Source organism: Ochotona curzoniae, unplaced genomic scaffold (assembly GCF_017591425.1).
Source record: "Ochotona curzoniae isolate NIBS_2020 unplaced genomic scaffold, NIBS_Ocur_1.0 contig_3520, whole genome shotgun sequence".
Lineage (NCBI taxonomy): Eukaryota > Metazoa > Chordata > Mammalia > Lagomorpha > Ochotonidae > Ochotona > Ochotona curzoniae.
Genome location: NW_024465894.1, coordinates 1,759,360 through 1,771,903, shown reverse-complemented (window position 1 = coordinate 1,771,903; position 12,544 = coordinate 1,759,360). Strand labels below are relative to the sequence as shown.

Here is a 12,544-nt window from a genome sequence, read left to right as displayed (position 1 = left end):
GTAATGAAAAATTTAAGAATTCCACTAATAGCCTGAATGTGACTATTTTTCTGTATAGTGTGTGATGCTGGTGGAAATGCAATGAACTCGCATGGAGCACCACCTAGAGCATAGAGCTCCTCTTTTGCAGCCTCCCGTGTAGCTCATGCTTACAAAAGCAGCTTAAATGCTGTGTAAACTTATGCAGCAGTGTCTGCCTCACTTCTAGAGGGAGGGGCCGCCAACACTGGTCACCTGCAGGCTGCTGATGGCTCGGGGGGATTGCAAGGAAAAGAGTTTGGGACAACCTTTCTGCCCCTTTCCTTCTCTGTGGTCAGTTCAGCTTTGGTGGCTGGACCCCACAGTGAGGGAACATGGCTTGGGAAAGGCAGTTCAGGTTCCCTCTCTTGCTCTTTTTCTCCAACTACTTCAAAACAAAAAACTTACACAACAGAGGGTGTGAGAAAGAGAGATGCCCCACGTGCTATTTAATTCACCAAATGCATGCTACAATTTGAAGCTGCACCAACCAGAGCCAGCCAGGAGCCAGGAACTCAGTCCAGATCTCCCACGTGGGTAGCCAGGACCCTGGTGTGGGTCACTGGTCGTCTCCCAGGGTGTGCATTTTTCATAAAGCTAGATTTGGAAGTGTAATCAGAACTTGAACCTAGGCATTCCATTTGTAGGCATAACGGCTATGCCAAACATGTGCCCCAATATTTGACTTCAGTGGGAAGGGTGAGCTCTCTGGGCTTGGAGAGTCTACCAGAATTCTCGAGAGCACCATGAATGCTATGTGTGAATGGGTGGCAAGGGACAGCAGACATGGACATTGTGCTTACTCATACATCCTGCCACTTTTCCTATTCAAATTCAAAGATATCACTCTCAGGGCTGCAGAATGGTGACCCCGGTACATGAGACCAACCCAAGGAGAGGTAACAGTGTCTTTGGCAGCATGAAGTTCTTGGTGGAAGAATTTCCTTGTGTGGTATGGGAGGAAGCTGTCCCAGTGGAGTTTCTCCCAGTCACTGTACTCTAGGTGGTGTCTTCTTGGTTCACCTCTTAATCTTCTTGTGGCATGATCTCCACCCCTCTTCAAATATTGACCAGCTTATGTATTTATCAGTCCCTGTTGTCAGCTTTCCTGAGAATCAGGATGAGGCTGTTTCCTGGGTCGAAAGCAGTCTTTGGAATCTGCAGCACGCTTCACCTGGGCTGCGCTGCCTGCCCGGGACACCTTCCACCCTGCTCCCAGGCCTCTCGTCCACTCCCAGCAGGTGTCAGGTGTGCTGATCACAGGAGCAGGACCCAACAAGACAGTATAGTTCATATGCATGAGCAGCCTCTGACAGAGGAAATAATCAAATTGTTATATACCGTTGTCTTTTATTATTATTTTTGAAATGTTTACTTGGGGGTTGTGCAGAGAGCTACCAACCAGTGGGTCACTGCCCAAGAGTCCTCAATGAGCAGGGCTAGGCCAGGCCAGAGCTGGGAACCAAGCGCTCCTTCTAGGTTCTCCTGAGAATCCAGGGACTTGACCACTGGAGCCACTTACTGCCTTCCAGTGTGTGCCGGGAGAGGAGACTGGAGTCAGGAGTAGAGCAAGGTTCAGTCCGAGGCACACAGATATGAAATGTGACATCTGAGCCATTAGGCTAAATGCTTCCCTCGGCTTGGTCTCTTGTGCCCACCCATTGCTTGGCCTTTTGGGGATCACGATCTTATATTATCTCATGTGTTTCTTATTATGATTTCATGACCTAGGAAGTATTTCTTCAGGTAAGAAGGCCAGTGTCTCACTCCCAATGAAGCCATGGGCAGTAGAATCAGATCTCTCAGGGTTAAACCCAAGACTCAGTCTTGGTTAGGAACTCAGTGCCTATAGTTCCAGCCTGGGAAAGAATCCTGGCTCTATTAGCCTGTTAGCTGTGTGATTTTGGCAGGTTGCTTATCTTTGTTGTGCTTTTTTTTTTCCCCCAACTACAAAATGCAGCGAAGTGTTAGAGTTGCTGTGAGAATTAAATGAGATGATTCTCAGACAGTGCTCAGCAGAGTCTAGCACTTAATAAAATGAGTCACAAAGAATAGGGTTTAAAATGCCTGCCTTCCCACCTTCTATCTGCACTTGTAACTACTAAATTTTCTTTCTTTTTTTTTAAGATTTTATTTATTTTTATTGGAAAGGCAGATATACGGAGAGGAGGAGAGACAGAGAGGAAGATCTTCTGTCTGCTGATTCACTCCCCAAGTGGCCGCAATGGCTGATGCTGCGCCAATCCGAAGCCAGGAGCTTCTTCCAGGTCTCCCACGCGGGTGCAGGGTCCCAAGGCTTTGGCTGTCCTGGACTGCTTTCCCAGGCCACAAACAGAGAGCTGGAAGGGAAGTGGGGCTGATGGGATTAGAACCAGCGCCCATATGGGATCCCAGCATGTGCAAGGCAAGGACTGTAGCCACTAGACTACTAGGCCCAATTGCTGGGCCCAATAACTACTAAATTTTCAACACGCACCAAGAAAAACTTATTCATACATGCAGATATAAACAAATACATGCAGTTAACTATTAAAAATTCACAAATGAATTAAAAACTACAGGCATACTACATTGAGCATGGATCAGTGGACCTGGAAATAAATTCTGATTCTTTGGGTCATATTTTTAATGTAAGCAATATTTAAAAAATTACATCCTATGGAATTAATCCGGAGGAATTGTCGCCATGGTTATTATCAGTGTTTGTACTGAGGGTAAGGCTGTGGCTAAGGCAAGCACCAGGTCGGGCAAGGGCTTGCTTGTCAGGTGAGGAGTCAGTGCTGAAGGGCAGCCACGGGAAGGTGTTGCCAGATAAGACGTCCAACACGCATCTCAGCATGGCTGACCCTGAAGACAAAATGCTGCGGAAATAAGTCAGGTGTCCGGAGGACAAATGTTCTGTGACTCCACTTGGGTTAGGTATCTGGACTAGTCACATCACAGAGGCAGACAGCCTTGGAGGAGCGCGCGACGGGAAAGAGCCTTCACTCTGCCACAGCGGTTGGGATGGGCTCTCAGGATGCCCACTCCGAGGCCAGTTCCTGGGCGAGGGCAGTAGAGTTGCTGAGAGTGGCTTCAACCAAGAGTCAGTAAACTTATAGAAAAGATCTAGATAATGAACATTTGTGTCTTTGTGGGCCACACAGTCTGTGCAAGCTACTCTATCCTTGTTGCTGCAGCAAGACAGCAGGCACAGGCCTAGGACAGACCAATGGATGTGTATGTTCCAGTAAAACTTTATTTTAAAAAACCAAACAGGTAGTAACACAGCAACTGAACTCTTAAGAGTGGGGATAGGAGCTCGGTAAAGGCAGTGAGGCGAGAACACTGGTCTCGGGATCAGTTCCTTGACTTGCTCTGAACTGGCTTTGTTCTGTGAGCCTCAGGTGCTCCAGCTGAAAGATGTCGTCCTCCTAGAGAGCTTAGTTCAGAAGTGAGAGGCGGCACCAAGCACAGCGAGGGGGACCAGCAGGCAACAGTGATGCCTACTGACCCTGGCAGTGCCTACTGACCCTGGCAGTGCTGTGCCAGCAGAGGGATTGCAGTGGCAGTGGATGATGCAGAAAGGGAGGGGAGCTGTGTTAGTCTGCGCTTCATTGCTGGACTGAAAGTCCCAGGCCAGGCTGTTTATAAAGTGAGAGTGTTATGTTAGCTCGTGGCTCTGGGGGTGGCCTTCTACTGGCTGAGTCCTGAGGGGACACGTGCGTCACGTGACAAGAGGCAGAGGCCATTTGTATCTGTCTCTGTGTCTTTTCAGCCACCCCCTCTCTTTATAAATCATGAGACTCCACCCTAATGATCTTATCTGAACATAATCATCTCCCTGGGGCCCCACCTGTGAATACATTCCAGTCATATTGTTTCCACCCTTCCAGTATCTTACAATAACGATTAAATTTCAATGCCTGAAGACCTGGGAGACACTCAGTCTTTATCCTGGCACCTTTAAGTTGGTTATTAGCAAAGCCAAATCCAAACATATGAAGCCATAAAAAAATGATAATAATAAATAAATAAAAAAAACATACGAAGCCAAAGAAGTGTTGGTGAGATGGGGATAAGTTGGATCCCATGTGCACTGTGGCAGGAGATGGGAAACTGTGCAGACACCCTAAAAAATAGTAGGATATTTCCTAATAAAACATTACAGAGTTATCGTATGATTCATCCATTCTGCTTCTAGGTATAGACACAAAAAAAATGGAGAGCGGGAACTTACAGAGACATGCATGCGTTAGTGTTCGCTGCAGCACTATTTGCAATCGCCTAAAGGTGGAAGTAACCCAGATGTGCATTGATGGATGAGTGGATAAACAAAATGCTGAGTGTACACACAATGGAAGGAAATTCTGACACACGCCACTACACAGATGATTCTTGAAGGCAGTATACTAGGAGAAGTAAACGATTCCACTTGATAGGATATGTGGAGCAGTCAGACTCAGACACCAAGTAGGACAGTGGTTGCCAGGGGCCAGGAGGAGGGAAGCATGAGGAGTTTGTGTTTAATGGGGAGTGAACTTTGGTTTTTCAGAATGAGGAGGTTCTGGAGATGGATGGTGGTGGTGGCTGAGCAACAGTGTGCTACTGAACCGTCCACTTAAACACGCTTAAGATGGAACATTGCATATAATGTGTGTTTTGTCACAATATTAAAAAAAAAAGTTCTGTGTGATGTCACCATTCAAAGATGTGTTTTGGACAAGCTTGTGCGTGTGTAGTGATTTGGAATGTCTCCAGAGGAGCCGGGGAGAAGTAGCTCTCCATGGCGGGGAGAATGGGAGACCTGGGTCCAGACAGGAGGAGGCCGCCCTGGGCTCTCTTCTATCCTGAAGGGGACATTCATCACTTTCCCCCTTAACATACATACATTTGGAAGCAGAGCTAGTAAGGCAAGCTACGTGGTGACAGAGGAACAGTTGATGAGAGTACTGGTCTGGGTGGCCTTGACCTCTCTGTTGCATGGGGAACCCTCTAGAATCTGCCTCATTTCACCAGTGTGAATTGTTAAAGACAGTTAACGTCAGCAAAGACTTGGGGCAATCTTAATGTAAGGTTCCTTGCTTTAAGGAGTGGCTTGTTTTCTCAGTGTTCCCCATTCTTTTAAGATGCAGTCCTTGCCACTTTGGGTTCTGGGTTTGGAAAGGAAAGGACCACATGCGCTTCAAAATGTCAGAAGAACGGAGGCGTGGCCTCAGGAGGGGCTGGTCTAGCTGGGGACACTGAGGGGTTAGAGGTCAGACGATTATGAGACCAGGAAATGGTGATGCTCTAGAGGCACTTGATACGATAGCTTGAATGGCTTTCTGTGATACAAGTTCACCATCATTTGGGATTATTTTCTGTATTTTGTGTGAAAGACAGTTTCTTTGCATGTAGGTTAAAATGGGGTACAAAGAGTTGAAAATTGTTTTGTGTTTGCTTAACTAGAAAAGGTCTCCCATCATGATTCCTGTGAGAATTTTTTATCTCTTAAGTGACCATGAAGTAGAAAATGTTGTCATGTGTTTGCTGGACATTTGTCTTTACACCTTGTCAGGTGTCAAAACCATTGCCTCTTGGCACCCAATTCCCTTTATCTTCCAGCTCCCAGACTCCCTCCCGGTCAGTTTCACCAAGGAGAGATAAGGGGTACCTAGAGCGAGATCTTTGTGATTAATCTCCCACAGTGGAGGGACGAGTGTTTTTTCAAAATAAGGATTAGGGCCCAGTGCGGTAGCCTAGCGGCTAAAGTCTTCACCTTGCATGCGTCAGGATCCCATATGGACACCAGTTCTAATCCTGACAGCCCTGCTTCCCACCCAGCTCCCTGCCTATGGCCTGGGAAAGCAGTCGAGGACGACTCAAGGCCTTGGGACCCTGTACCCACATGGGAGATCTGGAAGAGGCTCTGGGCTCCTGGCTTCGGATTGGCGCAGTAAGAGTCATTGTGGCCACATGGGGAGTGAATCAACGAATGTAAGATCTTCCTCTCTGTCTCTCCTCTCTGTATAACTGACTTTACGATAAAATTAAATAAATCTTTAAAAACAAACAAAAAACCAAAATGAGGATTAATTACAAATATTTAATAATAATGGAAGCTCGTAATGTAGCCTTCTGTTGCTTCATTAAATGGAGGTGTTTGACAGTCTTCTCACCTCACAGTTGACTGGGACTGGAGAGTGACCCCTGGTCACAGGGTCACGATTTCTCACTCGACCTTAACCTCCACTCATGCCTCCCTGCTCTGGCCTTCTGGCCTTCAGTTATTCATTTAGGTTCTTGCTGTCTTCACCACGCCAGCTAAGCTATGACTTCTGTGTTTTTTATTAGGTGGTTCATTATTTTATTTAATGATGTTTGAATATAAAGAAATTGGGTATGATTACCAGTGATGAAATGGAAAATCAGTGTGTTTCCACAAATGACAGGTAAGCAAAACAAACCTCAGGCAAAAGACAGTCTGTCTGCTTTCTTCTGTTGCCTGTCCAGAATCCATACCCAAGGCCACCTTGTGGAGGACATTGTGACCCTAGAAGGTCATTGAGCACAGGATTACAGTTGATTGGATAATATTTGCATGAGAACAAACGAATGGCTGCCTTTTGTATACCTGATTGGATATCATTTGTATGAGAACAGTTGAGTGGACAGTATGTGTGTGAGAACACTTGGTGGGATATACAAGACAAAAGGAGCTCCAAACAAAAACATAGAAACTGTTGCTGGGTTTTGTTGATAAGCTCAATACCTCCTCCCTTATCCCATACGACCCTCAGTGTATAAAGCCTGAGGCCACTAATAAACTTTGGCTTTGACCATCAGTCAGGGTCCATGTGTGTTATTATCAGCTCTGCGCACCAAGTCCATCGCTGCCGGACAGAGACAACCTTGCTCTGTTAAAAGATGTTAAAAGAAGTGCTAGTGTCAAACAAAGACCTTCTCTCTGTCCCTGTTCTCTAAGATTGAATTTTGTTTATTTGAAAGGCAGAATAACCGAAGGAGACATACAGAGATACAGCAGTTCATCCTCCAAATGTCCGTAACAATGGGGCCTAGCCAGGCCAAAACCGGAGCCAGGAACTGCATTTGGCTCTCCCGTGTGGGCGGCATGGCCCCAAGCGCTGGGGTCATCCTCCACTGCTTTCCTTGCTGCATTAACAGGGAGCTGGTCAGGCAGGCGCGAAGCCTCTGGGACTCACAGTGGCGCTTCTCATGGCATGCTGACAGCGTTGGCTTAACTACTTCAACTGACTGTACCATGATGCTGGCCTTGGCTTTGTCTCTTTAAAAGTTAATTATTTATTTTAATTTTATTTGAGAGAGAGAATGAGAGAGTAAGCACTTCTGTCCGGTAGTTCACTCCTCAGATGCCTGCAGTGCCTCCCATAGCTCAGGAAACAGAGTAGCTTACTTCTCCCATCAGATTACTCTGTCAGGAAACTCCACAGCCGTGTTGTCTCTCCTTAGCAACAGGAGAGGTACGGCATGAGACCCCGAAGGTCTGTCCTGGATGGACCTTAATGACTGTATTCTTATCCAGAGGAAATATGGTTAGTTAGTGATTAGACCATCTTGTCGAAGAACAGGAGTCTAGAAATGAGGGGAAAATAGGGGTGTTCTTCTCCAGTGGCTCTTTTCATGGGATGTTGACAGTGTTGGCAGTGTTACAGAGTGTGGTAAGCCAATTTTGGGTGGAGACATACAGGTTTCTTTGAATTCCAAAAGATGGGGATTCCTGCCACTTTCATCAGTCGTCTCCTAGAAGCATCTGTCCACCTGAACGTACACTACACCATTTAGTCATTCATTCATGTATCACCAACCACCATTTACAAGGTCACCCTATTCACCCATCCATCTGTCCATTCATCCTGCCAGCCACTCCTCTATCCTACCAACTATCCATCCACCCTTCCGTCTGTGCCTCCATCCATTCATCCACTCCTTTATGTAGACATCCTTCTAGCCATCTATATATTCACTACTTTTTCCTTCCTGACATTTATTAAGCACTGACTATACATGAATCACAAAGTGTTGTAAGAACACAATTCCTGTCTGGTATAGAGATCACCTGGGAGAGAGAAATGTCTGTAAATTGGAAGTGTTTAAACAGCAGCAGATGAAGGGGTATCTGACATGGGAGACGTTCTGTCTCAGCCTCTAATGGGGATGAACACTTCTCAAAGGATCCATCTTGTACGTTGGGAATTCAGTAGAGGATGACTTGGTTAGATACGAGCTGCAGCCCTGGCAGGGAGGGTCAACTTTGTTTCTGGCATAGTGAGGCACACTGTTATGTGCAAAGCAGCAGAATGCTGGAACATAAACCTCCACATTCTAATTCTCGGAAGGTCTGACTCTTCTTGGGCAGTCCTCTTGGATGTTAAGATTCTTACTTGGACTCTTCCTGCCTAAGGAGTTTAATTTGCATTTGTGTGTTAACCGAATGCTGGTCAATATTGTCCCAGGTTATTTGGCACCAAGACTAAATGCCACAGCATTACTCAGAGCAATTACCTTTGTGGTGCTTAGTCTATCACATCCACTGGATGCTTGCTACACAAGAGACTGGCTTTCTCCAGTTCCTTTCTCCTGGGCAGGGCTGCCTGTTGGTGGGTTTTCAGTGTGGAGTTGTTGCCTGCAGACTGGTGGTGGAGTCTGAGATTAAACCAGGGCAGTGTTGGCTGTTTTGTATTTTCTGGCACCTCTATAAAGGACATCACCTACCCCCTGCTGTACATGGTGAGGCTGGGGGTGAAAATCAACATCTGTTTCTTTCATTCTTGGCAGAGAACCAAGCCTTAGAGGATCATGTTGCACATCATTTGCAGCAACGTCATGGGCGGCTCACACCTGTCATCCTCGTAGTGCTGTGGTTCCTGACAGGGGAATCCATTTGGAAACTTTAAGGACAGTTAGTTTGAGATGAGAAAGACCATGTGAGTTTAGGGAATTGTTTCAAGATTCTGGGTCTCATCTTTTGCCACCTGTATGACAGACATGGACTCTCATGGAATGTTTATGAAGAGCATACAAATCAATGTGTGAAATGCTTATAACAGTTCCAGTAGAGGGTAAGAACAATAGAATTATAATAGGGAGGTAATGTAGAGCAATGATTAGAGCAAAGGTACAGGGGTCAGAAAGATTGGTCTGTGATATGAACTCACCAGCCCTAGCTGGTGACCTTTGGCAAATTGCTGAACATCTCAGATACTTCATTTATTAACTGCTAAAATGGAGATACTCCTTGCTGTCAAATTACATAAGCACCTGGGGATGGGGGATGGGGGATGGTCATGCTGTCCACTGCACAGGCATCAGCAATTGAGGAGGCTCCATCTCAGCACATGCACTCCAAGGTTGAACCACAGATCTTGTGATTTTTCCCTGTTGCCAATGCCTGATTCCAGAGATCTAGTTGGGCAGTCCCCCAAGGACCCTTACCCGGGTTGACCTCAGACTTGACTCTTGTGTGTACTCAGCCAGTACAGGATAAGGTTCAGTCTGTCACCTGCACCAGCCAAGCACATACTGGTGGATGCAGCTGCCTGGTCAGTTCCACCCAGCCCCATATCTCATGCAAATTGATGGATGTTGTGGCCCAGCCAACCCACCACATAGCCAGTTCTCATGCATACCAGTGGGTGCCACAGCTTAGGGTGATCCCCCAAGACTTCCACCAGCCCTACCCCCAGCCTTGGTCTTTGCTGGAGTTGTGAAAAGAACAGCTCCCCTGTTGGCAAGGCCACGAGGAGCTTCCAGCTGTATGGCAGGGCCTGGTGGATGTCTCCCCAACCACCTTAACGCAGTTTCACCCCTGTTTGCATGGACACTCAGCCATCCTGCTAAGAATTCTGTATTCCATTGAAGCATTATTGTTTGCCCTTGTGAAGTGGTTTTTGCAACCGATGTGAGCTTGGGAGTTAATTTTGCTGACAATGTCTTGGTGAGTAGGTCGTTAACAACTTATACACAGGAGTACAATTAAACCCATTCCATTTCTGGATACCTTATTGTGTGCCTACCCATTGCCTCAGAATCTGGCCCAGACATGTAGTGCACATCCTGGGAAAGGGCTTGATAAGTATCCTAAATCTTAATGACAGTGATGGACGTATGAGCTGAAACTGCCATGGCGACAAATAGAGTTACTGTGACCTTAAAGGCTAGCCTGTCTTGCAATTATTTGCAGCATAAAAATGTATCTGTTTCATCCACTTTCATGATTTTTGGCTAGAAGAATTTAAGGATGCTTCTTTTAATAGAGGTATGCTTTTAATTATTGATTGTTTATGGGGTTGTAGAGCCTCTAGTTGTAGGGGGATTTAATATTTGAAACTTTTGTCTTGGATCTTTATGTTTTTTCCTTTGTGATGTATTTTTTTCCATTAAGTGATGGGTAAATTGTAGAAACAAATTTAGTAGAAATGTATTGTTGATTAGCAGGTAATTGCATGTGCCTTGGCCTTGGAGTTTTGGCTGTTGTCCCATGGCTACTACTGAAGAATGAACAATGGCTTGCTTTGAAGAATATGAATATAGTTTTTTGCAGAATTATCTTTAGAGGCACCTGCTTAACCATGAAGTACAAGCAGATGTCTGTGCATGCACTCTTAGTCATGAAGTAAAAATAGAACAGTTAAATAGTTGTGTAGAAACTTGTGATGTGGCTTGGTAAATAAAGAAAGACAGCTTCTTGGGCTGTTAATTGAGGGCACCAAGTGACAATGTCTGTGTCTCTTCACTGATTCCACACACCCTTTTCGAGCTTAGAATTGGCTGGAGCTGGCCTCTGGCAGGTGTTCGTGCATACCAGCCTGTGCTGTGGCCCAGTCCAGCCTAGCCCACATCCCTTAGTTGTTGTTGTTATTATTATTATTACTAGTTTGTTTTGCAGCCCACATCCCATCCAGTTCTATGCACAACCATGGATGCTGCAGCTTAGCTCAGTCAGACCCAGCTCACACATATGCCTGATTTGTGTGTGTGTGTGTTTTGTGTGTTTATTGCATTTCCACCGCTGGCCAGGTTCAGGCCTTGACCGCATACTTGCGCAGCGGGTACAGCCGCTCTTTCTGCTGCTTCTTGGTCTTGAGGTTCTCCTTGTGCTTGTTGAGACGGCGGCGCATGGCGCGCGTCTTCTTGGGCCGCAGGTCCAGGGGCTTGTACTTCTTGCCCTTGTAGAACTTCCTCAGGTTTGCTTTCTGGGTCGGGCTGATGACGGTGAGCACCCGGGCGATGGACTTGTGGACAACGCGGATCTTGGACAGCTTGGACGCTGCGCCACCGGTGACCTTGGCGACACGCAGCTGCGACAGCTTCACTTTGGGGTCGCCCAGCTGCTTCAACAGCTTCTCTTTCTTCTTGCCGCGGAGGTCCCAAGCCTTGATCTTGGTCATGACTGTCTCCACCGCCGCCGCTCCAAGGGTGCTGCAGCCCAGCCTGTTGTGTCCTGCTTACAGTCCTGGCACTTCCATTCACCAATAGGAGCTGTGGCCTAGCAGAGAAATTCCTCAAGTAACGCTGCCAACTCCACCCCCAGCAGTGAATCTCTGTGTGTCTGTGGGTACTGCTGTCCAGACTGACACGATCATCCCCTAATTGTGGCTCACGCTGGCAGGTACTGTGGCCTAAGCCCAGCTGGCCTGCCCCCATTCTGGCTTTCACCAATGGGTGCTACAGCCTAGCCCAGCCTGGCCCACCCCAAGACCTGGCTTTCATGAAAATTGCTGATTGCTGCAGCCCAGCACAGCCTGTCCCACACCCATTCTGGTTCTTGTAAGCGCCAGCAGATGCTGGAGCCTAACCAGTCTGGCTGCCCCCAGACCCAGCCCACACACATGCCAGTGAGTGCTTCAGTCTTGACCTGCTTGACCTGCCTCAACCCTGGTTCTTGTGCTTCCCACCGGGAGCTGTGGCCTAGCAGGGGAGTTCCCCAAGTTCCCTTACCAGGCCTGCTCTCAGCCCTGGATATCACTGTCCTGGCAGGTGCAGCAGCCCTGGTTGGTGTAGTCTGCCCTCAGTTCTTGCCTTTGCATGTGATAGTAGGTGCCGAAGCCTGGCACTATCCAGCCTCCTCCCAGCCCCAGCTCCTGTGAATGTCAGACATGCCTCACTGCTCTCACTCCAGTGTGTCCCCGGACCCTTTTCCCAGGCAATCTGCAGTTCCCCCCCACACACTTCTCCTCCTTTCCACTGCACAGAGGCAAGGGTGGCGGCCTCTGGTCCAGCATTCCTCACCTTCCCCAAGTATCTTGACAAAAAAGAAAGAAAGAAAAAGTAACTATACTGGTAATGATCAACACAAATCTGGCATCAACCAGGCCCAGAACAGAATACCCATGAGCTTTTGGCTGTTTTTCTCCCAGCAGAGTTAACACTTGATGATCAGGTACAAGGCAACCTAGGCAGTTGGCTACAGCTGGCAAGTAATATCTTTTTCTTATGATTCAAATAAGGTAATGCATGCAATACTCTTGGCCCTAAGCTGGCCCCCACAAAAAGAATTACAAAATTAGAGATGCCTCAGCACTGC

The 12,544-nt window shown here is 47.1% G+C and overlaps 1 protein-coding gene across 1 annotated transcript; it reads right to left on the bottom strand.

Annotated features, from left to right (window-relative positions):
* Positions 1 to 10,998: 10,998 nt before the first annotated feature.
* On the bottom strand, positions 10,999 to 11,408 carry LOC121157059 (60S ribosomal protein L35-like). The gene has a single exon (XM_040981050.1). The coding sequence runs from the start codon at positions 11,406 to 11,408 to the stop codon at positions 11,040 to 11,042; it is 369 nt and encodes a 122-aa protein (XP_040836984.1). The 3' UTR covers positions 10,999 to 11,039.
* Between the last annotated feature and the right edge of the window lie 1,136 nt (positions 11,409 to 12,544).